Here is a 27,584-nt window from a genome sequence, read left to right as displayed (position 1 = left end):
ATGCTTTCCTGATATCAAATAATGTCATTACCTATACGAAAGAAACCCCTACTCCTATCATTGTTTTATAAAAGCATCTCAACAGCAGCAATTCCAAACTGGATACCCAACTCCCAAATGATCTAGATTTTAAGCACCAAGAATTCTACATGGAAATTAACCCAATGTCAGTCTTCCTAATTATCTTCTCAGCATTTAATCTATGCTTTATTAATATTCAAGGCTGCGATGAGAAGAATTTATTTGGTGTGGTCAATACTGGGAGCTCTTAAGGAGGGAACTGTAATCAAGATAGGGAACAACTTCTACCCTGGGGAGAAAGGATCAAACTAGGCTTTCAGTGCTTCAATATCTTATACTTCCTGTATAACAATAGTATAGTCGAAAGGAGTTCTATTTCAGTTGAAAGTGAAGGTTATGTTAGCTGCTTTTATGGCCCCTGAGGGAGGTAGAGAGGTGAGAGGATTGGTACTTACGGCTGAACAAATAGTTTTGACTGCCTGCCTGTTCTCACTGTCAGAACATTTTGAAAATAATACGTTTAGGGCCATAGGCCTCAAGGAAGAAAATGAGATAGAGATAAGTAATAAAAGAAATTTAGGTTACAAACAAGGATTCTTTTAGGGACAAAAGAAGGGAGGGAAGGAGGAAGAGAAGCTAAGATCAAAATAAGCAATTGCTCTCCTCTTCAAAATGGGGGGCCTAGGACATTTGGTAGATTACAGTTACTAGGTGAAACATCTTTCAGCGAAGCTATAGAAGTTTCCAGAATATTATGCAGGTTAAATGTGTAACAAAAGAGACATCAGGTTGGGTTGATTCTTATTGCTGGTGGGGGGAGGAAGGGTTAATTGAGTTTCGTATTGGGGTTTTATTTCTGTAAGCCACACGCAGTCACTGTCAGTGAGTTGGAGGACAATCAATTTTCTAAATACTGTAAATACTAAAGGAGAATGGTACAAAGCAAGGGTTTGTAATGGTGTTTTTCTGCTTTTACTACTTTTTGTAATAGGATTTTTGGTTGACTTTGGTGACAAAAAGTTTAGAGACAGTAAGGTAACACTGAGATAAATAAAACATCAGTTCTTCTATCTACTTACTGGAAGCAACCTCAAAAGGAATCAGAAAGACGGTCTCTTTCTCTCTCTCTTTCTCTCTCTCTCTGCTTTCTCTTTCTCTTTTTGAATTTACCAACTACAGTTCTATTCTGCATTATCATATCCTAAAGCAATTTAAAATAGCAAAAAATGAGTTACATCCATCCACACATCCATCCTTACCACCCATCCACATCCATCCTTAACATGAGCTACAAAAATCCAAAAATGATTTCAGAGTCAAAGAAGAATAAATGATGAAGAATCACAAATAAGCATTATGGTTTCAGAGAGACTTATGTCTCCTTAACCAACTATGCCACTACAAATTTGCTTCCCATAACATCTAATAAAATACAAAGTTATGCACTTTTAATTATGTTAGAATCTTAATTATGGTTGCACATGATTTTAAATAAAGTTAAGAAGATAATTAACAAACTGTTTATGTATGTATAGTTTTTATTAACAATTTTAATTCATATTTGCCTATTCCTCATTCCCTGAAATGCTGCTTTGATCCACTTACTTATGTATGCATGCCTTTGTATTATTCTAAGCAGAATCAAGCTCAGATTTTCTGCTGACAGAATTCCATCAGTGGATCTGGAAGAAAGAGATTATCTCATTTCTATTTCTTCCCTAACCCCATTCATCCAAATCTATCCTAGAGATGTACAGTGCATATTTTGAAGAGGGATGTACAAAAAGAAACAATGTGTGAGCAGAATGGGATTATGTCCTACTTTCAGATGGTTTTAAATATCCTGTTTCCATGTTCAAAGCAGACAAAGCAAATATCAAATTGTACAAATATATCCAAATACCTGAGTAAGAAGCTGTTCATGTGTTAAATTATTAATCCACCTAGTATAGCGCTGAGTTGCTTCTGCTGGTTCTCTCTTAATTTGGCAACCTATAATCTAAAAATAGAAACAAAAACATTTTCATGAATGCAGATAACACAACCAAAAATGGGAAAAGTATTTAAAAAAATATGCTGAAGGTTTTTTTTTTAAATAGTCTTTGAACTACAGAAGATTGCATAAAGATTCTAGCAAATCAGATTCATGTCATTGGTTTTTATCTTAATGGGGTCAAAATCAGTATTACCACACCTTTCACAACATAGTATAACATCACTATAATAGTTGTAATATTAGCAACTGATTAGCTATTACTATGCAATATTATTATGCAATATTAGCAACATTAGAAAATGAAGGATATGTTTTCAATATTCTGTTCTATTTACAGGTCTTTTCATTTTTCTTCCTTTTTATTATTGTAAGCGACCTGGAATAGCTCTATGATGAGATAAGCAACAAATAAATTTAACAAATAAATAAATCTAAAAATAATTACAATGATTATACATACTTTATACAATTAGTGTTTCTTTTGTACTATTTTCCATCATTTACAAGTTATTGCACATGACAATAATTTATTAGCTTAACAATAAATTATTAGCTAATTTATGTATTATTTATTATTACAAAATATTTTCTTTCCAAAATTAAAAACAAGTTATCTACATGGCAGGCTTAGCTTTAAAGTATAAGGTCAATTTGGAAATAAACCTCTGTTTGGTTATCAATGGCAGACAAATGCCATAGAAAATCCCGCCAAATGTGAAGATGCCAAAGTAGTACCGCTGGTGAAGTTCCTGGAGTGTGGTTTGACCATCAGTTCAGAAGTCTACTGTAAAACATTACAAAAACTCAGACGAGTCATCCATAACAAGCATCAGGGCATGCTGACTTCTGGTGTGGTGTTGGTTCATGATAATGCTCGCCCACGTACTGCTAGATGCACCCAAGAACTTTTGAAGCAGTTCTGTTGGGATGTTTTTGATCACCTCTCCCATAGCCCAGATTTGGTGCCCAGCGACTACTACTAAAGAATTTCAAACCTTGTAAGATGTTATGACAAGTGCTTCAATTTGAATGGCGATTATGTCAAAAAATAATGTAATGTAGTTTTCTAATGTATATAATAAAAGTTCTGTATCTGCGAGTGTCTGTCATTGATAACCAGAGGTTTATTTCCAAATTGCCCTCATATAATAGTAACTGAAACAAACATGAAATTAGTTTTTCATATAACCATGCAACTGAAAGACCGTTCAGACCACTGCATCCAACTCCCTCCTCAGAGTAAGCAATTCAAATCAGATTTTACCTATTCTATGCACTTGATTTGCTTTCTAAGTAAATAATTTTGCATCTTTCTGTCAATTTTCACTGTTATTTTCAACATTTTACTCTATGCTATCAGCTTGAATTTAATTACCATTCTCTGATATTACTATCTCACCTAAAGTTATGTTAGTGGCAAATTTGATAAGCATTTACTACACTTCATAATCCCAATAAGAGATATAAATGTTAAGGTGTATCAAAGATTTAATTTTGTAGTATCCTTCTTGAAATTTCACTTGTTTCAGTCAGCTACTATGTAACTATTTAACTGTTACCAGTTCACATTTAATTAATTAGTTTGCTTATTAAAATGCTACAGTATATTCTGTCAAATGTATCTATCAGAGACTATTCAGAACCTTAGAAAGTAAATAATGATTTGCAAAATTCAGAACACCTGCACATTCCTCCAGTATTAGGAAAAACCATTAGTCAATTCTCTTGTTCTTCAAATAGTTTTTACTGCGAGAATGAAGAAGTTCCTGCCCTAATAACTTAAAAATAAATTGGGTGCTAAAGTGAAAGTATTCAATTGCTGAGATTTCTGAACGCTAATTCCTCTTCTAATTATAAAGGATTTTGCAAGAATATTATTCACTGTTTCAAAGAGCTTGAGAAAACCCCTGATATCATGGTATGTTTCTGATTTCCCTGCTGACTTTGCTTGTTGGAAGCTGGTTGGGAAGGATACAAATGGAAATCACATGACCCCAAGATGCTGCAATCATTGTAAATACACGCTGATTTCTGAGTGCCCAAATTTGGATGAATAACTGCAGGGATACTGTGATGGTCATAAGTGTGAAGAATGGTTGAAAATCACGTTTTTCAATTGCTGTAATTTTGAACGGTCACTAAACATGCAGTTGTTTAAATCAAAGATTACCTGTAGAATTTTCATCCTCAGTACGTACTGGGGTTACAAATTACAAACCACCAAATATAACGAACATATATTATTTGCAGTATCATATAAGTACTCTGATTTGAGCATATCAGTTGCCATCAATCCAATCAGTTATTAAATAGAAATACTGAGACACTGAAGGAAGGTGGAAGGAGTCACTGAATAAGAATTATACTAAATATTTATAACAAGAAAAGCACTGCTTGCTCAAATTCCATCAGAATAAGGCTTCCATGTATTGTATCCATTTAAAGAAGCATTATTTTAAAGCACAGATCATTCTAAACTAATGGCAGATTTTTTCATTTAAGAATAAGATATTGCTTGTACCTAAAAGGTTTTTTTCTTTTACCTTCATTTTTTATTTCATGAATTTTATAAAATAAATCAGACGAATATGAGAATTATACATGGGATAATTCAGAAGAATAGATAAAAACAAATACGAAGTGCAGGGCAAACACAATTCTGCTGATCTGAAAGGCATTTCTTTAGAAAAAGATAAGAAAGCTTAGCTTTTGTACACAAAGCAGACTGACCCGGCCAAAGCTACACAAATACAAATTAATGAACAGCTGCCAGGAGGTGACAGATTAGTCTTAGCTGTGGCTTTTTTAAAACCAGATTTCCAATTAAAGTACAATGTATAAGCTAGTCCACTCAAAATATTAAAGACATTAATGAAAAGTAGCCAGGTTGTAGCCAAGTTTGTATCTTTAAAATATCAAGAAACCATATTAAGGCTTCTAGAAAGCACAAGATATTGTTATCCACTAGCTATTTGTGAATCAGATCAACAAAAGTATCTGGGTTTTAAGAAAAGCTAATTGATTTCTATCAAGCATTTTTGTTAATACATTTCTAAAAGGCAGCATATTCAGAAGAAAACTCATTTTAAAACTTCCTGTTTCAGAACTAACAGACGATCATAAAAAGTTGCTGAATTATTAACAACAAGATTTACTAAGCATGAAGTAGTCGACAAAGAACAGAACTCAGAAATATTAAGGCTCCATAGTTTTCCCAAAAGAAATTTATTTGTGTGTCTGTGTGTTTGCATGCATATGCACAGATTTGAACAGATGAAAGGCATCACAGTGAATACTAGTTTCCATCCTCCTCTAATCGGGAGACATGTATGTCCCATATAGCCCACCATCTTTTTCTCTCATCTAGTTATGTTAATTTTCAGCATGGCAACCAATTCATATGATATTATATTCACATAATATAGACATTATTACAGCTTGTCCATGAACATAGTCCTTACAACTTAATATCCGAAGATATTATAGCTCAGAAGATTTCCATATTGGGTTTATTATTGTTTAGTTGTTATTCAGACTAACAACTTTAAAATTCTATTTATTTAATATATTTTAAGCCTCTTCTCAAAATAACATATTTCAACATACTACAATTTAAGGTAATTATTTGGGGAAACTGATCTGCTGTTCTTAGTAACAATATTCAGTGTCTATTTAAATATTAAAGTAAAACATACAGAACTATTGAGAATTATTCTAATACTGTTACTTAAGCATCCCACTATTATTTAAGAGAAGGATCTCAAAACACAGAAGATAGATAATATTCTACTATGGGATGAGAAAAAATGCATATGAAGTTTGATACCTACCATTTGTTCCCTGTATCTTAGCTCATCATGATAAAAAATTCCAGAGGTTACAAGTTTTGTTCACAGGTAACAAACAACTTTTGAAAGAAAGTATAATCCTTATACTATTTTAAAAAGCTTATTGGAACATTTTTATTCAATCAGAACTTCAACAACTTTCTCTGATTGCTGGGTTTTACTTTTTTGATAAAATATAAGAAAAGTCTCCTTCATCAAAATATCATTCCTAAATTTCCTGTTGAATCTAAAAGAAAAACCTCTTTGTCATGTTGCTGATTACTGACTAAAGAATTACTTCTATTGATTGCCCGCTTTTGAAACCTAGTGTGTTGACTATTCTTGAGAATAGTAGGATCTTATCATGTACCAAAAACTATTTAAAAATTATATATGTTGTGACAATCTGTTAAATAAATAGTTTTAGGCATTGTGTAAAAATAGTAACTCTGTCATCTATAAATTCCATCAGGATCTTGGTTAAAATAATGAAGATTAACAACCCCTTGAAAATGAATATTAACCACTACCTTCTATCACCAAGTACAGGAGTAAAACAACCAACAGTTGCATGGCATTCCAACATACTTTCCAACAATTTGTTATAATTCTTGCAATTCCTAAATGTGAAACATTTCTGTTAAAATTTATAAAAAGCAGAATTTATTCACTTAAAATTAAATTAAAAGCAATTTATACCACCTTTCTAAGAACAACCAAAGAGCTATTTTTAAGCAATATAATTACAATTATTTGAATTTGAAAATCTCATGCATTGTTTCATCTACTTTTTACTCCATGATCATGATACTATTATTCACATTTTTTTTATTTTTCTTTCTGTATTTACCACTAATGGAATTAAAAGAAAGCAAAGAAGCAATTACCAGCATAAAAATATCAGTTTTAAAGAAAAACATTAAGAGACTACTGTACCACTGAATTTAAACTACTTTAAGTGTTTTAAAGTTAAACTAAAGAAACAGTGCTATACAAGTAAACCCCTAATAACCTCTGCCTCAACTTCTTTGTATTAAAACCTACTGTAGGAAAGAATGACATGAAGATGCTACAAAATGCTAACCATTTCACTATAATCTATTAAACTTTCTAAACCTCTGAGAAACACGTAACTACCCATCTCAGTCTTTTGTTGTGTAACTAATAATTTTGTTATGAACAAAAGATATCTTGGAACAACTACAAAAAATATTAGTAAATTTGCCTTATAAAAACCACTGCAGATCAGACTGTAATTTTATAAGGAATTCTATCTTAAGAATATCATGGGACTTTATTTGAAAGCCCACTATTTAAAAAAAGATCCCAAAATATGTTTTGAAAGAAGAAGTTTCAAAAAATATCAAGTCAAAGCAAATACACGATGCAAATCATATGTGATCAGGAAGCTTCCTTAAGCTATACAGTACAGCTATACAGAACAGAACAGAACTCTTTATTGGCCGAGTGTGGTTGGACACACAAGGAATTTGTCTCCTGTGCATAGGCTCTCAGTGTACATACAAGTAATAGTGATAAATCATGATCATAAACAACATAAAAATAAATTCATCATAAATCATAAAATGTAACACTTCATCATAAATCATAAGATACAACACTTAGTGATAGTCATAGAATACTAGCTAAGCAAACAACATTAATTATAGTAGATTACTAAAAACAATATAAATTGTAAGATACAAGCAACAAGGTTATAATTGTAAGAAGGATAGGTAATAGGTAATATGAGAATAGTAATACAGCTCTATTAAGTAGTTTGACAGTTTTGTAGGAATTAGTTGTTAAGCAGAGTGACGGCATGGGGGGAAAAACTGTCCTTGTGTCTAGTTGTTCTAGAACAACTAGACACAAGTCCATGAGTCTTTTATGACTCATGGATTTCAACTCCCAGAATTCCTGAGCCAGCATGGCTCAGCTTGGAAACATCTCCTTTTCCCCTCAGCATGGCTGGTGCAGGAATTCTGGGAGTTGAAGTCCATGAGTCATAAAAGAGCCAAGGTTGCCTACCCCTGCCCTATAGTGTCATCTTGAGGGAAGAAGTTGAAAAGTTTATGTCCAGGATGTAAGAGATCTGTGGCCTGTATCCAAACTCCAAATTTATCATTCTCTTTCAAATCACCTCCTAAAGGTAAAATGCAACTTTATCAAGAACGAATGCTAAACTAAATCCCTACATGAAAAGCAGATTACTAGATACGCTCCTGACCCATAAATAAATACTGAGTTCCTTTGAAGTTTGGCCTATCCTCTTTGATCTATCCAAGACCTTTTGAAATTCTGACCTTCAACTGTGGGTGTTGAACTCCTTTGAAATCCTTGCTGCCTAAGTAATGAACATACAAAAAGCCTAAAGATGGAAGAAGGAGTGTAACTGTTGCATTTTATGTTTCCAGAAATTAATACATGGAGATATGAAGCTGTTTGAAAAAAACACCATTTGAAATAGAATCTCTGCTTAACACTGTACATATATACACTGTATATATATTATATATTATACAGCCAAGATATTGCAACGGAGTTTGGACTGAACAAATGTGCCATCCTTACCATCAACAGAGGAAAAATAGTGAAAAATTAAGGAATCAAGATGCCTTTATGGAAATAACATCAAAGTCTGGATGAAGACAATCAGTATAAATACCTGGACATCCTTCAAGCTGACAACATCAAACATACTGAAATCAAGAAGAAGGATAGAAGTGAATATATCATAAGAGTAAATAAGATCTTAAACTCCAAACCCAGTGTATGAAATACTATCAAGGCAATTAATACATAATACACAGCTGAAATAAAATAAAATAAAACTAAAAGGCCTGGATAGAAAAGCTCAGAAAAATAATAATGAATCACACCCTTTATCCACACAGTGATTTTGATTCTACTTATCCAGGAAAACAAGTGGGAGTGGAATGTTGCAAGGACACCAGACTGTTGAAGAAGAAAAAAGAGCATTAGAAGAATATCTGATGAACAGTTAAGAAGATGCACTGAAACTAATATACCATGAATTCTTATGGAGTACTGGAGAGACCAACTGGCCTACATGAAAAACTAAATAAAGAACAGAAAAAAGAAATGGCAAGGCAAAATGTTACAACACATGGCCAGTATACTAAAACAAAACAAAACAAAACAAAAAAAACAGGCAGAGGAGATAACAACAAAACCTGGTTATGGCTAAGAGCAGGAAAGTTGAAGAAAAAGACAGAAGGGCAAATTCTGGCTGCACAGAGCAACCCTTAAAGACAAAAGCATACAGAATCAGAGTTGAAAAGACAGCAATAGATAGCAGATGATGCCTTTGCAAAAAAGCTGAAGAAACAGTAGACAATCTACAGCAATTAGTTGCTGGAAGATCATACGACTAACTGCAAGTAAGACTATGACAAAGTAGCAACAATCATGCACTGAAAGATCTGTTAAGAAATGTCATTTGCCCTCACGCAACAACTGGTGGTACTATGAAATAGGCAAAGTAATAGAAAATGAAGAAGTTAAAGTGCTCTGGAACTTTAGATTTCAAACAGACAAGCACCTGCCACAGAACACCTAGACTTAACAACTGTCAACAAGAAAGACAAAAAAAAGTCCAGATACTGGGCAGTGGAAGAGAAGAGAAAGAACTATAGAAAGATAAGTGGATGAACCATGAAGGGGGATGGGAAGAAGGGGGTAGAGCCCAGTGGGGTGGGATGCAGTTCCAAAGGCCCGTGGCGACTTAGCTGGGCAGAATGGGGAAGACAAATAGGCCCACTGCAGGGTCCTGTGGTCAGTTATAAGATAAGGTGGATTGCCAAGCACCTTATTTTTACTGATGTGACCATAGGTCCACTGCAGCAACTTCTGTCAGGAGTCCTAAGTCAACACCATAATTTCAAACAGTCACTGAGTAAATGCTCATAAGTAGAGGACTACCTGTAGCATGTACCAAACATCTGATAAAGAGACAGAAGACCAAAAACTACAATGAAAGCAGGGTCATACACAATTTTTGTTGTTCCAATGTCACATTATCCATATATTAGGAATGGAAAGAAATTTAGTTTGATCTGCATTTAATATGAATCATTCTTATTCATTCTTGAACAAACAAGAATCAAATTATTTTTTAGATTCACATTTTCTCTGAGCACTGTTATTCCATCGTTAGATTTTAAAAATATGTGAATGTAATTTTCCACAAAATGGTGAACCGATACTTGTAAGCCTGAAATAAACAACATTTAACACAAACACTCAAAGATATTAGAAAGATATAGACATTCACAAATCAAGCTCAGCTCCAAATGACTATATTAACACTCCTACACAGTTGTCTTGCCAGTGATATGGAAGTGATTAGCTACTGGCTTTTTTCAGGGTTTTTTTTCTTTTTATTTCTAATATACATAAGGACAACTCAACTTTCTGAAGAGAGAAACAAGTTCCCTGAGGATAGGCTCCAGCATGAGCCTAAAAGCTTGACAAAATAAACCTTTAATCCCAGTGACCAACTCAGATTGGCTCCTGCAACGTTATCCTGGGACACATAAATTTGTCTTTATTCACAATTCAACATTGAATACAAGAGTATTTCTTTCCATCAGTTGCAATCAAGCTTAGTATATCAATTAAAGTTTTAAAAAGGTTCAGGTATTCATATTATTAAGAAGAATTAAGAAATACTTCGCCCATTCATAACTTAATATAACACATATGTTTAGCACAAAATGATACAATTCAGTAGAAGTCAAAAGGAATCTGGAGCAACAAATTTTCAAAAATTCAACATAATAGGTGAAAGCATTCCATAGTGGCTTGGAATGAAGAAGTTGCAAGCTGTATTAGATTATGATGGAATGCAAATTAAATGAGTTTCAGAAGTGCTGCCGCAGGTAAAAACAAAAGGAAAATTAGAAGGAAGTTCTAAGATTTCACCAATAAGCTGCCCCCTTTTATTTTACTTTGAAGAAAAGTCATGTTTTCATGTGTTCATGATTATAGTTAATGACTGCTGTAGAAATGGGCCAGGGCCAAAGCCATATACCCGATCAGCTTGAAAACTGCAGGAGAGATTTGGCTTTGAAATGATTTCCTTTGCCTCAGGTCTACATGGAGAACATTGTAAAGCTAACACAGCAGCTGCCCACTGAAGATCTGAACTCAAAAAGTTTAAACAGATAAGAAATCTTGCTTTCACAAATGGCTATATTTAATAATAATAATAATAATAATAATAATAATAATAATAATAATAATAATCAATCATCGCACAGTCAGCCAGATGTTCAGACTGGATTTGGCATTTTGTCTACCTGTCGAGTCCTTACCCAGGACCTGGGATAGGCAGATGTGGATGTTTGATGGTATTACAGATATCGTCGCAGGATGGAAGCAGTTCCTAGTAAGGCTGCCTTTTGCAATTGACTAATAGCGAATTTTTCAATGCCAATAGTGTTCAAGTGGTGCTCCAGTTGTTTTGGGATTGCACCCAAGGAGCCTATCACTATTGGTACTACCCTTGCTTGCTTTTGCCACAATCTTTCTATTTCTATTTGTAGGTCTTTGTATTTTGTTATCTTCTCCAGTTCTTTCTCGTCTATTCTGCTTTCTCCAGGCACTGCCACGTCCACTATCCAGACTTTTTTGTCTTTCTTATTGACAATTGTTAAGTCTGGGGTGTTATGTTGCAGGTGCTTGTCTGTTTAAATTCTGAAGTCCCAGAGCAGCTTAATTTTATCATTTTCTATGATTTTCTCTATTTTATGATCCCACCAGTTTTTGCTTACAAAAACTAGTGGGATCATTGCAGATCTTCCAATGCACCATTGTTGCTACTTTGTCATGCCGCTGCTTTTAGTCAGTCTGTGCAATCTTCTTGCAACAGCTTATCAGGTGGTCCACTGTTTCTTCAGCTTCTTTGCATAGGTGGCACTTACTGCCTGTTGCTGTCTTCTCAATTTTGACTTTATATGCATTTGTCCTTAAGGCTTGGTCTTGTGCAGCCAGAATTAATCCCTCGGTCTCTTTCTTCAATTTTCCTGCTCTTAGCCATTGCCAGGTCTTGTTATTATCTGCTTTCCCAGCTATTTTTTTTTAATGTATTGGCCATGTAGTTCTTTGTCTTCCCATGCCTCTATTCTGTTCTTCATTTGGTCTTTCTTGTAGGCCAGTTTGGTCTCTCCAGTAGTCAGTAAGCCTTCCAGATATACTAATTTCAGTGCATCTTCATCATTATTCTTCAGATATTCTTCCAAAGCCATTTTTTCTTCTTCAACCATCTGATGTACTTGTAGCATTCCACACCCACCTATTTGCCTTGGTAGATAAAGTCTATCAATGTCACTGTGTGGATGAAGGGGCATGATTCATTGTCATTATTTTTCTGGTCTGCCTATCCATTGCTTTTAGTTCTGCTTGAGTCCAGTCCACTATTCCAGCTGTGTACCTAATGACTGGAATTGCCCAGGTGTTGATTGCCTTTATGGTATTTCTTCCATTGAGTTTGGACTTTAAGATCTTCTTCACTCTCTTGATGTTCACCTCTAATCATTTTCTTGACTTCAGTGTGCTTGATGTTGTCACCTTGAAGGATACCCAAGTATTTGTAGTAATCTTCCTCATCCAGACTCTTAATGTTATTTTCGTGGGGCATCTTGATTCCTTCAGTTTTCACTACTTTTCCTTGTTTGATAGTAAGTGTGGAACATCTGTCCAAGTCAAACTCCATTAACAATATCTTGGCTATATATATGGACAGTGTTGAGCAGCGATTCTATTTCAGATGATGTTTTTCCATACAGCTTCAGATCATCCATGTAAAGGAGATGGGATAGTCTCGCAGATGTTTTTGATGTCTGATAGCCATGTCCTGAGTTATTCAATATTGTTGACAGAGGAAACAGTGCAATAACAAATAGTAACGGTGACAATGAATCTCCTTCAAATATTCCTCTCTTAATATTAATCTCTCCCAGTCTCTCACCATTGATCTGCAACTGTGTCTTCCATTGTGCCATCGATCTTTGCACAAATTTTCTGATGTTTCTACTGACTCCTGTTATTTCTAGGCACTTGATTATCCAGTCATGTGTCAGAGAGTCAAATGCCTTTTTGTAGTCAATCCATGCCACATTCAGGTTAGTCTTCCTTTTCTTGCAGTTTTCCAAGATCATTTTGTCTATTAGGAGTTGATCTTTTGTTCCTCTGCTATTGGGGCAGTTTCCTTTCTGCTCAGGTGGAAAGAGATTGTTTTCAAGTAGATGCTGTTGTACTGTATCAGCTACCACACCAGTTAGTAATTTGAAAGTTGTTGGTAAGCAGGTAATTGGCCTGTAGTTGCCTGGTGTTGCCCCTTTTGCTGGATTTTTCATTATTAGGTAGGTTTTCCCAGTTGTTAGCCACTTTTCAATTTCTCCTCCTTGTAGTATGTTGTTGAACTGCTTGGCAATGGGTGTATAACAGATGTTTCAACCAAAACCCATGCAGTTCATCTTCACCTGGTGCTGACCAATTTTTGATTTTCTTTGCTCTTTTTTCTACCATTTTTGTTGTTATTCCTAGTTCTTTCATTTCAACTTCTGTTTTATTTGCATCCACCTCTTTTAACCAAGCCGCATCCTTGTTGTATTTCTTTGGGTTATCCCATATCTGCTTCCAGAACTGCACTGTTTCTTCCTTGTCAGGTGCTGACTGATTCCTTGCAGTTTCTCCATTGATGGATTGGTAGAAACGTTTCTGATTGGATTGAAATTGGAGGTTCTGCCTATAGTTTGCAATTCGAGCTTCATATCTACTGATTTTCCTGGCTATAGCTGTTATTTGTTGCTTTATTATTTCCAGTGCTTCCTTGATCTTCCTGGTTTCTAAGTGGTATTTCTTGAGTAGGTATTCTTTGGTCTTCTTGTTCTTCAGCTTCTTTTCTTTCATCTGTTCTAGCTTGCTTGCATGTGATCTTAACTTGCTGATCTTATTTTCTAGTCTAACCTTCCATTTTTGTGCTGCACTGTTTGTGTCAGAATCCAATTATATTTCATCTCTAGTTATCAAATATAGAAAACCCCAATTCTGCCTTCTCTGGATTCTGCCATAAGAGGAAGAGAAGGGGGTGAACAAAGGGGCTTTATGGCCCTCACTTCCTTCAGTATACTTCAAAGGAACTGAATGTGTGTATTGCAAAAGAACTAACCATAAGAATGGGGCCATTTCCTTTCATGTAGTTTCTTTGAAGTCTCCATCCAGCCGGGCAGTAATGAAAAGGGGATGGAAGTGTAATGCCTGAGACTGTCGCTGAAAGAGGGGATTGATTGGGTGGGGCTACTGGGGAACCCCTTAAAACCTTGAATTGGAGAGCTTGGACCCCTAGTCCTGTCTAGAACTCCTGCAACCATTTTCTCTTAATAAAGGATTCCTGTTGGAAGAATTATTCCAAGAGTTCTGTCTTCTTAAGATGCAAAGTGGGGTGGTTCCTTACATTAGACAGGACTTGCAAAATTAATCCACCTGGAAGGGAGACCCTTGCCGGGGGATTTTGCAAAAAATTACCATGTCAGACAATGGAGCAAGAAAGGGGGAGAACTCCCTGGAAAGAGAGCCGCTGACCCAACTGGAACCTTGCCAGATGTTGGGATCCGAGAGGTCAGATTCCTCAGGAGAAGAAGTGGTGGAGACATGGGACCACAAGCCTCGCAGGTCAATGGGTGTTGGAAAGAAAAGTGAGTGGGGAAAGGAATCAAGAAAGGTGACCCTGAGACGGGGGACCAAGCAACCAGAATGGAAGCAGGAGATGGAGAAATCCCTGCACGCAAGTGAAGAGGGAGAAAGCTGGGCACCGTACTCAGACTGGATCCTAGAGAAAGCTATCGACCTGATGAAGAGAACTCTCAGCTCCTTAGGAGAGGAGAATCCTGAGCCCTACGGACGCCCCAGCTCCTGGAGCCGCAAAGGGAGAGACACCGAGGGGGACGTGGAACCTGCAACCCTGGGGACATCTGCTGATCCAGTAGTCCCCACCCCCTACCGGACCACAGATGGCGATCTGGACGGAAGACACTACCACCAACAACGGAGGCACCGATCCATTCCAAGACGTCCACCATTGGAGGTGAAATTCAAAGGGGAGCCAACACGCTTGGGGTTTTTCCTAACCCAAGTTCTCAGCTACATGGAGGAATACGGGCAGGACATCCCCAGTGACAAAGCCTGCATCTGGATCGTGCAGTCTGCCCTGGATGGACCGGCTGCAGATTGGGTGGTGAACTTGCATGACTCCAATGCCCCAGAACTCAGCAACTTCAACCGTTTCATGTCCTCTCTGAGAAGACGATTTGAAGACTCCCTGGCGGATCGCAAAGCCCGTGAAAGGATAAAAACGATGAGGCAAGGCAAACACCCGGTGGCTGAATATACACAAGAAGTCCGGGCCATTGCCAGCAAACTGGGGGGAATTTATATAGTCACTGTCTTGAGGATGGATGTGATGTGTCCACTTACCAGGGGTTCGCCCTCCGAGCTGTCATATGAGGCATCTACCGGCCCTGTGGTGTAGGCTGGAGTTCTTTCCCCTTGGTGAGCAGAAGTGGGGGGTTCCGCAATTTCCACCATTCTCATGACAGTTTCTTTTGGCTTAGCTGAAGACTTTCCGGATTTGCTGATTAGGGATTTGTCTGGGTTGTGCTGGGGGGCTTTGGAGCGGCATTCTACGGCTTGATGCCCTTCTCTTCCGCACTTGAAACACCCCATTTGTTTCTTGGCTGTAGCTGGTGGTTTCACTGGTTCGTGTGTCAACTCAGATGCGGAGCAGCTCCATTGTTTTCCTCGACGGTGTCTTTTCAATATGTCGATCTCTGCTTCCTCTGCCAAGGTGTACCATTCCTCAAGTTGGTGTGGGTCCCCTCGGGGCAGGCAAGTGTCATATAAATCATAATTTAGTCCGTCTTTGAAATGGCTAAGGAGGATGTGAAGGTGAAAGCCTTAATAGATTCTGGCTGCACCCGCTGCCTCATTAGCCCAACACTAGTGGGGAATCTGGGCATCCCATCGAGGAGACTGGAACAACCAATCTCATTTGGCCAGTTAGATGGATCCATAGCAGGGGGGGTGCCAGCTACCCTAGCCACTCTACCAATACACCTCTCCCTGGGCAAACATGAGGAGGATATAACGTTTGTGGTAACCCCAGGCATGGAATGCCCAATGATCCTAAGGATGGAATGGTTAAAAAAATGGAACCCCTGGGTAAATTGGAGGAGAGAAATCAAATTCCCGAAGGGGGACCCTATGGACTTAAAACCCCAAGGGAGGCTACCAGAATCAAGAATAGAAAAAGCATCCATAGGAGAGGAAAGGAGACTAACAGAAATACCAGTGGAATATAGAGACCTTGCTGAAGTTTTCAGTGAGGAGAGGGCGAATGAGCTCCCCCCCCCACTGACTGTACCATTGAATTCAAGCCTGGGGCAAAACTCCCGAAGCCCAGATTATACTCCATGAGCCCAAAGGAGAAGGAGGAAATGGAAAGAGAGGTTTCATTCAGCCAGCCACGCCTAAAGTGGCTGCCCCGGTCCTTTTTAGAGAGAAGAAGGATGGCTCTTTACGTTTATGCATGGATTATAGGGCCCTGAATACAATCAGTGAAAGCAACCTATACCCTCTGCCCCTCATGAAAGACATGCTGTCACACCTATCGAAAGAGAAATTTTTTTCTAAACTAGACCTAAGGGAAGCTTACTATCGCGTGAGAATTAAGGAAGGGGACGAATGGTAGACTGCATTTAACTGCCCCATGGGGTGCTATCAATTCAAAGTCTTGCCATTTGGATTACAAGGGGGCCCTGCAGTCTTTATGCAATTAATCAATGACGTTCTAAGGGAGCACCTGTTTAAGGGGGTCCTTGTTTACTTGGACGACATTCTTATCTTCACTGAAACAAAAGAGGAACATGTCAACCTTGTCAGAGCGGTTTTAAAGAAGCTGCGAACTGCCCACCTATATGCCAAACTCTCAAAATGCGAATTCCACCAGGAAAGGATAGACTACCTAGGTTATCGCATATCCCCCCAGGGCATTGAAATGGACCCAGAGAAGGTCAGAGCAGTATTAGATTGGGCACCACCCCGCGCAAGAAAGCAACTATAAAGTTTCCTGGGCTTTGCAAACTTTTACCGCCAATTCATCCCCTCATTTGCCCAGATAGCCTTGCTATCTGGGCAAATGAGCCTTTGTTTTTCTTCTTTGTTGATTTTGCATCCCAGGTATTCAGTTATAACTGCAGCTGTGCTGTACATTATTATTATTATTAATATTAATATTATTATTATTTTGGAAGGGGCTTTGAAGGTCATCTAATCCAACCCCTGCTCAGGCAGGAAACCCTATACAATTTCGGACAAAAGACTGTCCAATCTCTTCTTAAAAACTTCCAGTGTTGGAGCATTCACAGCTTCTGGAGGCAAATTGTTCCACTGTTCTATCTGTCAGGAAATTTCTTCTTAGTTCTAGATTGCTTCTCTCTTTGGTTAGTTCCATCCGTTGTTTCTTGTCCTGCCTTCAGGTGCTTTGGAGAATAGCTTGACTCCCTCTTCTTGGTGGCAACCCCTGAGATATTGCTATCATGTCACCCCTCGTCCTTCTCTTCATTAAACTACACATACCCAGTTCCAGCAACCGTTCCTTATGTTTTAGCCTCCAGTCCCCTAATCATCTTTGTTGCTCTTCTCCGTACTTTAGAGTCTCAACATCTTTTTTACATCGTGGTGACCAAACTGGATGCAGTATTCCAAGTGTGGCCTCACCAAGGCATTGTAAAATGGTATTAACATTCACGTGATCTTGATTCTATTCCTCTGTTAATGCAGCCTAGCACTTTGTTGGCTTTTTGGGCAGCTGCAGCTACGTACATATACATATGTGTACGTGTATACTATAATATGTCCTCTTAATACAGGACACTGCACCTTCATTTTATGAAAATTAATTTAAATCAATTTACAATCATTATAATAAGCACCAAAGCAGTAAGGGTGATATGAATAATCTACACAAGAGAATATCACTGATGTCGTAAGAGCAAAGAACATCCCCATTATATTCTGAGACTCTGGCAGCTAAGTATTTTGCTTCTGTGCTGTCAAAGCCTGACCAATGGAAATATTATGTCAATATATGATCAAAATAGTGTATGCCCAGAAATGGAAAGATTTGATGCTACCCAATTTGGAGAAATGATTGGTAAGCTTGACAGATTTTGTTGAAAATGATAAATCAATTTCTTTGATAGAAAATAGACATTATCTACATTCACTGCTGACTGGAAGCCTCTTATGGACCTTTTGTGTAAAAATGGAAAAAAATGAACTTGTGACTTATGGTTTTGACGATTAAATAGAATAGATAATACAAAGAAGAGTAATGTGATGTAGTCTTAGAGATTAAAATATATTTGTACTTATAACTACAGTGAACAATATCACAAGCCATTGCTTTTTTTTCTATTTTTCTTACATTTTTTCTTTTCTTACACTATTTTGTTTTATTTTTCTCTGCTTACTGCCTAATAGTTGGGCTTGTTTTTATCTATTTCTTTAAAATAATAGAAATTTTCAAAAAAAAACATGGAAGCAAATAGCATTCTGTTAATTGTGATACACCAAAACCTGACTTTTTTGAAATACCTAGTGTAAATGAAAAACAAAAGACATATTAGCTAGGTAAAATTTATATTAACAAAGTCTTAATATTTTAATTTCTTTCTGACCTTCAATTAATATAGTAAGATTTTCCTATGTTATTTCTCTACAAGTCATTTTATTCATGTTAATCTGTGTTAATTTTTTCATTTTATTTCCATTTCCATTTCATTTTTCATTTCAGAAATATGCAAGGAATCCAAGCGTATCAAAAGAAGCATCAGCAAAAATGCATTTTTAATTTTCTATATGTGAGCAGCTAACTAGGAAAAGAGTTAATATTAAAATTTATGAAACTTTCTGTTGTGTTGATTAACTGAAGTCTTCAAGACTCTGGCATCATATTAATATAGTTTCTCAATATTTAAAAGCTTAAAATCACTGAAAAAGATATCCAACCATAAAAGATCTTACAATGCCCATGTTTAGCTACTTAACACATAAAGAAAATATTCTGTTAGTACCTTCACTTGTGGTTTTATCATGTGAATAAAATATGATCATCTATTTAGTAACCATTTTGTAATACTGCAATAATAGCATCATTGTTAGATGTGGTTATTGTCATGTGGAGACCATACTGGATTTAACATTTAATTGCTAAGTTATATCAGAGAGAATGGTTTAGATTTATACTGTTTCATTAAAATGTAGAACAGACTTGAACTGTTGCTTTGAAAATCCACTGTGGTTTTGCAGAAACTCCAAACTGAAGAAAAAAAAAGTTTGAAATCCCAGTTTAATGAAAAGCAAACACTGCTGAATTTAAGCATGGTGTGGAAATATGCATAAGCACTAGACTTCCAACACTGGTAACCTTCTCTATATTAATGATAAAATGTAGTGAAGGCTTTTTATTCATATCATTATGATTTTTTTTTTAAAAAAATGGCTACTGTTCTGGTTCAAGATCTTTTAAAAAAGAGAAAACAGGGCTGCTTTTCCAAACCTCATTAGTCAGCAAAGCAGATAAACTACACAGGATTGCAGACAGTACACTTTTTTGTAGAAGAATCATACCAGAATCACATTAAAGCAAAGATAATACAGCACCAGGACATTTCTTGAATTCTAATGCAACCTTGAACATTCAGGATGAAAAATCTATTCAGATTGTAGTGCTTCCTGATTTCGTGAAGCCACTTTATTTTATGCTGTTCGTGTAGCCTTCTCAGAATATCAGCAGTCTGAAGAGAAAGCAGTTATATAAAAGGGTAACAGAGTTGGTAGTCTTTCTGTTTTTCTAACTCCTTGAGATTAACAGATTTTAAGAATATTTATCTGAATGTTTATGTTAAGTAAAATGATTTTAAAAATTATTGAAACTAAAAGGTTTACATAATTTAAAATATATATTTTGTGTATATTAATCTATGTGAAAATTTAGTGATGGAATGAATATTGCAGAATAACATGGAACATTTCTATGCCTTGATCCAGCCTATTAGCCAATATCTCCATCAGAAGTACTCAGTTCTGCTTCACCTTCTTTGTCTTGAACATACAGTAAATGAATATAGCTGAATGTTTTGAGGTCTTCTGATATATAAAGTATATGAGATCTCCACCATCCTATGTTTGCATCTCATACTTTTCTTATCCAATGCAGTTTTATTTCTCAGTATTTATTAAGTTCCATTCTATTCATTTCAGCTCATAGAGCCCAGATATTTTTTAATCTTCCCTCTTATTTAAGTATTAGTCTCTCCTCAGTGCTGAGGAGAGTATGCTTTAACCTCATTCATACTGACAAAAATGTTGAATAGCACAGAGCCAAGACAGAACCTTTGGCATTCTACATTTTACTTCCCACCAAAATAAGTGGACTCATTAATGAGCACTCCTTGAAAATAGTTATTCAGTCAACTAATATATCATCTACTCCAGAGGCCCCCAACCTTTTGGGCACCAGGGACTGGTTCTGTGGAGAAAGATTTTTCAATGGACCAGAGGGGCATGGCTTTGTGTGCTGCCTGCATCCCATGGATGGGGCTTCGCTTGTTTGTGCGGCCCAGTTGCTGGCATGCCGCAACCCGGTATTAGTCCATGGACCGGGGGTTGGGGACCTCGATCTACCCCATATTTACCATTTTATTCACGTATGCACAAGGCAGTCTGACAAAGACTATTCTATGACATGCCAAAGTAATTCTTTGGCATGTCATAGAATAAGGAATTAACAAGGAATTAAGCTTGATCTTGCAAACTTTTTTGTGACAATCCCATGTTGGCTCATGTTAACTGCCATTTGTTCTGAAATGGTATAGGGTTTCTTGCTTGAGCAGGGGGTTGGACTAGATGACTTCCAAGGTCCCTTCCAACATTATTATTATTGTTGTTGTTGTTAACTCTGTGTACATATCCAACTGCTCATAAACATGTTGCTGGATAATCTGCTCAAAAAATACAACCATTTTAAGTATGCCTGTTTTTAATATATTTATAGCTTTTTAATTAAGTGCTGTACATCAGCCAGAGTCACTTTCATGTAAGACTGGCAGCTATAAAAATATGACTGATAAATAAATGAGGGGAAAAAATCATATATTTTAAACAGACAAAGCTACAGTTTCTTTCTCCTTGTTCCCCAATTTGAAGATGAGGAAGTAATCTGCAGATCTCGTTCTTCAGTGACCTCACCGGTCCTCTAAGAGTCCTTAAACATTATTAAGACTATCTGTAGTCACCTCCAGTAGTTTCTTCAGTATCTAAGAAGATAATTCATCTATCCCAGGATACTTTGATGTACGTTAATTAATTACATTCTTTTCTTATCCTCTTCTTGTCTTCCCTAAACTACAGTTTTTCCCCACCCCGGCCCCACAAGGCTGACATGAGAAGATAGATGCAGATTAAAAATTAAAATATTCTGCCTCCTCACCACTATCCATTATCAAATCACCATTTTTTCCCTAGCAATGAACTATATGCTCTTTGTATGTCCCTTTATTGCTAAAATATCCCAAGACTCTTTTTTGGCTGTTTTTGGAATATTTTACAAGCTGCAAGTCACTTTTGCCTTTTTATAGGCAGAAAGAATGACCTTGAGGGACAGGAGAAAGAATTACAACCAAGACAACAATTAGATAAAACAAGTTTTTTGATAGTTGAGGTAGAACTGTAATGTAAGAAAATGTCTCAGATAAGATTCTCCTTAGTTTAGATTCCTTAGGATAAAAAGAAAAGGGAGAGAAGCATATTCAGACTTGCAAGGTTTTTTTATTATTATGTCCTTATAATAAATAGTATTGGCCTACATGACTTTGATTTCCTAATCTGGTCTAACATCAATCTTGCAAGTCTGTCAAAGAACTTTTTTGTCTGACCCCTGACTACTTTCCCTGTTTTCTTGCTAGCGTTATATAAATAACATTGAAAACAATACAGTATCTGGTGGCAGTTCTCAAATGTTATTTTGTGGACTTACTGAGAGTACAGAAATGAACACTGGAGATGTTCCCAGTAAGTATATTTAACTGGAAGGATTGATATTAGAAGCTGTTGAGTGACCAGGTAAGAGTAAAAGGTTCTTTCCAAACATGGGATCTCGGAGTCCTAGTGGACAATCACTTAGATATGAGCCAGCAGTGTGCTGCAGCTGCCAAAAAAGGCAACACAGTGTTAGGCTGCATTAACAGAGGGACAGAATCAAGATCACATGAAATTTTAATACCACTTTATAATGCCCTGGTAAGGCCACACTTGGAATACTGCATCCAGTTTTGGTCACAAAGATGTAAAAAAGATGTTGAGACTCTAGAAAGAGTACAGAGAAGAGCAACAAAGATGATTAGAAGTCTGGAATCTAAAACATATAAGGAACAGTTGCTGGAATTGGGTATGTCTAGTTAATGAAGAGAAGGACGAGGGGGGGACATGATAGCAGTGTTCCAATATCTCAGGGGCTGCCATAAAGAAGAGGGAGTCAAGCTATTCTCCAAAGCACCTGAAGACAGGACAAGAAGCAACAGATGGAAATTAATCCAGGAGAGAAGCAACATAGAACTAAGGAGAAACTTCCTGACACTTAGAACAATTAACCAGTGGAACAACCTGCCTCCAGAAGCGGTGAATGCTCCAACACTGGAAGTTTTTAAGAAGAGACTGGACAGCCATTTGTCTGAAATGGTATAGGGTTTCCTGCCTGAACAGGAAGTTAGACTAGATGACCTCCAAGGTCCCTTCCAACTTTATTATTATTATTATTATTATTATTATTATTATTATTATTATTATTATATCCATCAGAGTGATCAAGGCAATTAATCAGGCCAGACATAAGACTGAGATATATTTAAGATAAATCTCCCAGAATATCTATGATTGGTTTGTTAGGATCCTCTCATGTACCTCACAAAGGAAGATATTCACCATAATCACAAGCTTTTGAATTCTGGGACATCCCCTTTCCTTCAAGTATACTAATGTATTCCTTTAATAGAAAAAACCACCCTGTGATGTAATGATGTCTTGAATACTCCTTAGACCCAGAGAGCTAAGATCATGCAGATAACCTAAATTACCCTGGGACAAGAGAACATGCAATGAAATAAACCACTATAAGCATCTTGTTCACATTCTCAGGCTGCAAAAGGTGAAACTATCCCCTAAAACTTGGACAAGATGGTGCATGTTCTACTTCATTAATAGCACTAAGATAGCTGCTTGTCTATCAGGCAACTTACTCATCCTTCATTAGCCACTAAGGGAACAAGGCAAATAAAGAAGATAACAGAAACAGACATCAAAAGCAAAGTGATTTTGCTTACAATATAACATTGGACATAAAACAGAAAGCTCTACTGTAAAACTTTTTAGTTGCATTTCAGTCCACTGTAATGTTGCCTCCAAATGAAGAAACTAAGTTTGACAACACTTTGGATTTGTCAAATAAGAATGAATGATAGGAAGACTGTAGGATGCCTATTGTTTTACAATCTAAACAAAGCAAGATGGACACATACTTTCATTGTATATATTCCTATACCATTCTTTTTATTTAAAAGATAGCAGTGAGAATGGGGCAACAAACAGGGCATAGACAAACACAATTCTTCTTAGAAGAAAGCAAATGCACTACAAAGAACTGTCTACCCAAGTCAAGCATACACAAGACTAATTTAACAATTGCCATAGCTGTGCACATCTACAAATCATAAGCAAGCCACATATATGTTCAATTCATTTTTTTTCTGTTGTGTCCCTACTATGCAACATGTTCAGACAAGTGAAATGAGACCTGGCAAATATAAGCTCATATATGTTTACATGTGCATCTATCTTTTATTTACAAGAAAAAAATACACACATTCAACTCATTTTAGAACACAGTCAACTCTGGATTTCTTTGATTATGATGTCTGCCAAGTTAGGCATGCCAATATTGTGGTATAAATTAAGGGCTAAGACTGTTTGTTTCTGTTGTTTTCATTCTGGTTCAAAGAAAAAGGGAATTATTATTATCCATCTGGCCTTACCCTCTTTCAGCCTCCCCAAAGATTCTTTACTTTACTACCTTTCTCTTTCTAAAGGACACTTGTGGAAAGCAAGTTGCAAACATTTTTAGTCAGAACATATTGTGCATGTATGAAATTGAAAATGAGAATTAATCACAATAAAATATTTTCTCATATAATCTATTCCTTTATTTATAAGAAAGCTTCTTCACTTCAAAAGACATCTTCTCATACTTATAACTTAAACAACTGCTGAAAGCTACAGCAAAATGAGATTAGTAAAATAACTAAATTTTAGATGATCTTTTATGATAGTGTCTATTAAGAGTGATCCATCTGTAGTGGCTACATGTTTTGGCAGTTATTTTGTCAAACTTTCTCTTTCACAATGTGGGATAACTATAAAAAGTTTTACTCCTCTGCAATCTGCCATACATATCAGGATTCCATCTGGTGGGACCACAACTTACTCTTTTACAAAAAAAAAGTCTTGTTTTCTCCTTATCCAGCTTTTACACTCCTTTCACAAGAATGCCCAATCTTCTCAACCTAAACCAATCCAAAGTAAACACTATTAAGAGGTCTGCTTACAAATGCACTAAGAACGGAGCCTAACTTTGCAGAGTGCCTTTTAAAATTAAATACACACACATGCAAAATAACATCTACCCAAACCAAAACGGTTATAATTTCATCTAAATTGATTACCTGTTTTTTATCACTGCAACTCTGATAAGTGTTCTACTTTAACTTAAGGATTCTATAATTAAAAAATCTGTAATTTGGCAGGTTGAATGTCATCAGCCCACCAGTTAAGTAATCTACTAGAATTCTCAGATATGTATGGCAAGCTGCAGTAAAACGTTTTACAGCTATCACATGATGCTCTATTATAATCTATAATAATCTTAAATCAAGATTGTTACTGCTTTCTTTTTCTGCATCCAGTTCACTGTAAGGTAAAGTTCCAGTTAATTTTACTATATAGCCTACTTCAAACCTGAGCTCAGCCATGTGTTCACCAGGTATAACTTGTACACTATTACTACAGGTAGTTCTTCTTGACAATGGCAATTGGGACTGGAATCTCTGTCACTAACAACTACTACATTCCAATACAGTCAATCTTATTATAGTATTTTCCAAGCTTTTATGTTAAAACTCATTGTATGTTTTACTAACAACAAAATATAAATACTCACATTCCTTGGATACTTAATATTAGCTTCCCACTGCAGCCTTATTCTCTGGGGCATCATCACATCATCCTGAAATAAATGGCATTCATTACTGAGTCAGAAAGAAAATCCATCTGAAACAATTAACTAGAAAAGACTGTCAGATCAATGGTCATTTTCTATAATAAAGTCAAAATTACAGGGACCCCTTAGAGTGCAAGAGCTGGAAACATACCAGATACTAAATTATTTGAAAGCTGGCCATCAGAATATTAAGATTTAAATTGGATGAAAATTAAAAGTCAAAAATCAAAATTTCACATTAGACTTGAAGTGTAGTGCCATTTTGCATGTTTAAAAATAATAAACAGATAATAAAAGTTTTGATTTTAAACAATGAGAAAAAATAGAAAATGAGAAAGGAACAACATTGATGCCTAAATTACTAGCACTATTTTTCTATAGCACTTTTTATTTAATGATAGTAGAGCAGTTTATATTACCAGAATACAGACATAAAAGCATTAGTTTAAAAATTAATGGAGTTAAAGGCTGGGCTAAAGGAAGGAATCCTTTGCATAAGGCCTAAAACTCATGTGAATAAACTAGCACAAGTGAAAAAAAATTAGCTTATCTGGGAGCAGCCTGCCATAATTATTTTTAATGGGGAACCCTTAGTAGAAGAGTTCTGCAATAAAATTTCAAAACACTCCAACATTCCAGTTTGTACCACAACCCTCCTTATATTTTGTAACAATTAGAGAAAGAATAGCATGCATAAGTTGAAAAAGATGAAAACACAGATGAGGTCAATGGGATAAAACGAAATAAGCAGCCAATGCAAACTGTAGAAATAGGTGTACTATAGCATTAATCTTCCATCAGTACGCTAAGTGGACAATGGCAGAACAACTCCACAAAAAGCTTACCACAGTAATTTGGATGAATGGTTGCTATGGCAAGCATCATTGCAGACAGGAAAAGTTGAAACTAGCAAACCAGCTAGAACTGAAGACGGGAATTCTTAGTCACTATACAGAACAGGTTACTTAATTATCTGTGTGTCTCATCTTCGCAAACTTTGATAGACTTATAAAAAGGCAAACTCATTTTCATTTGCTACTGTTTAAATGTCCACCAAATGTGTTTACATATAAATGAAATTACATGGGAGAAGCATTTTAGGGAATCATAGCCACTTCAATCTTTTCCCCAAACCTCTACACCACCCATATATGTGACTCCATCCATGTTGAGTGTAGTTCTTGCCACCAAAATGTTGCCACAACTCCACTACAGCTATTCTCTGACAAAGATGGTTCCAGGAATATGCTCAGGCCTTAATTACTCCCTTTTCTGATTCCAACAGAATGAGTTGGAATAGGCTTTGTGGCAATCAGAAAGTGAAAGAAAAAATCTGAGGAACATAATAAAATACATCTTTAGTAAACATGTCCTGATTTATTTTTCCTTCATGGATAAAAGAGGGCAATGTTATCACACTGCTTCATTACATCAGAAAAACATTTTGACTGCTATAGCAAATGTAACAACGTGTTTCCCTGAAAGCAAGATCTACCCCAAAAATAAGCCCTAGTTTTAGAGCGAGGCACATGCCTAAAAATCAAGCTAGGGTGGGGGTGGAGGGATAGAGCTGCCCCTTACCTGCTTACCATTGCAGCCAGGCCTCCCATGAATCAACACTTGCCTTGTCTCACCGGTCCACTTCTTCTGCAGCCGCATTTCGCCATCAGAGGCCTTTCAGAAAGGCCGCTACAGCTGAGAACCGACCTACAGATTCAATCCACAGCTTGGTTCTCATTGCAGAGGCCTGAAATGCAGGCCAGAGCACCATTCTCAGCTGCAGAGGCATTTCCTTAGGCAGCAGAAGAAGTGGGCCAGCTGGCCGGGGCTGTCGGTGCTACCGCTGCAAGGTGAGACCATGAAAAAGACACCCCCCCTGAAAAGAAGACCTAAAAAAAATAAGACCAGGTCTTATTTTGGGGAAAACATAGTACTATATGGAAGATTCTGAGAGGAAGTAAGCTACCAACACTGCCAATCTGGTACAATCAGAGAATGTTTCAAAGAGTATTTCAGTTTAGACCTGCCCATATGCTTCAGGAAAAAGGTGTTGTTCCAAGGATGATTAATGTCTTCAGAGGATTCAGAATCCTTACTTTAGAAACCTTTGCAAGAGTTAGGTCAGGACCGTTTTTCTGATTTTTCACTTGTGGAGTTACCAAGTCTGTTTAATATTTGAATAAAATTCTAAATTCGTTCAAATTAAAATTTTGCAGCTGACCTCAGAATTTGCACCTCTTATTTAGATGAGAAATAAATTGCTGCCAGTATTAATATATCTCTGTTCTAATGACCAGCAATTTTAAACAAGTCATAATTTTAAATG

The 27,584-nt window shown here is 36.5% G+C and overlaps 1 protein-coding gene across 3 annotated transcripts in view; it reads right to left on the bottom strand.

Annotated features, from left to right (window-relative positions):
- Positions 1-27,584, bottom strand: part of B3GNTL1 (UDP-GlcNAc:betaGal beta-1,3-N-acetylglucosaminyltransferase like 1) — a 159,134-nt gene that overhangs the window by 101,537 nt on the left and 30,013 nt on the right. For all 3 annotated transcript variants that reach the window (XM_039335837.1, XM_039335836.1, XM_039335835.1), the window contains exons 6-7: positions 25,199-25,264; positions 1,925-2,020 (exon numbers count right to left, since the gene is read on the bottom strand). In XM_039335837.1, the coding sequence (XP_039191771.1) occupies positions 1,925-2,020; positions 25,199-25,264 (162 nt within the window). The remainder of the gene's footprint in view (positions 1-1,924; positions 2,021-25,198; positions 25,265-27,584) is intronic.

This window comes from Crotalus tigris, unplaced genomic scaffold (assembly GCF_016545835.1).
Source record: "Crotalus tigris isolate CLP2741 ecotype Arizona unplaced genomic scaffold, ASM1654583v1 scf7180000017662.1067850, whole genome shotgun sequence".
NCBI classification, from domain to species: domain Eukaryota; kingdom Metazoa; phylum Chordata; class Lepidosauria; order Squamata; family Viperidae; genus Crotalus; species Crotalus tigris.
This window is presented reverse-complemented; position numbering and strand designations above follow the sequence as displayed.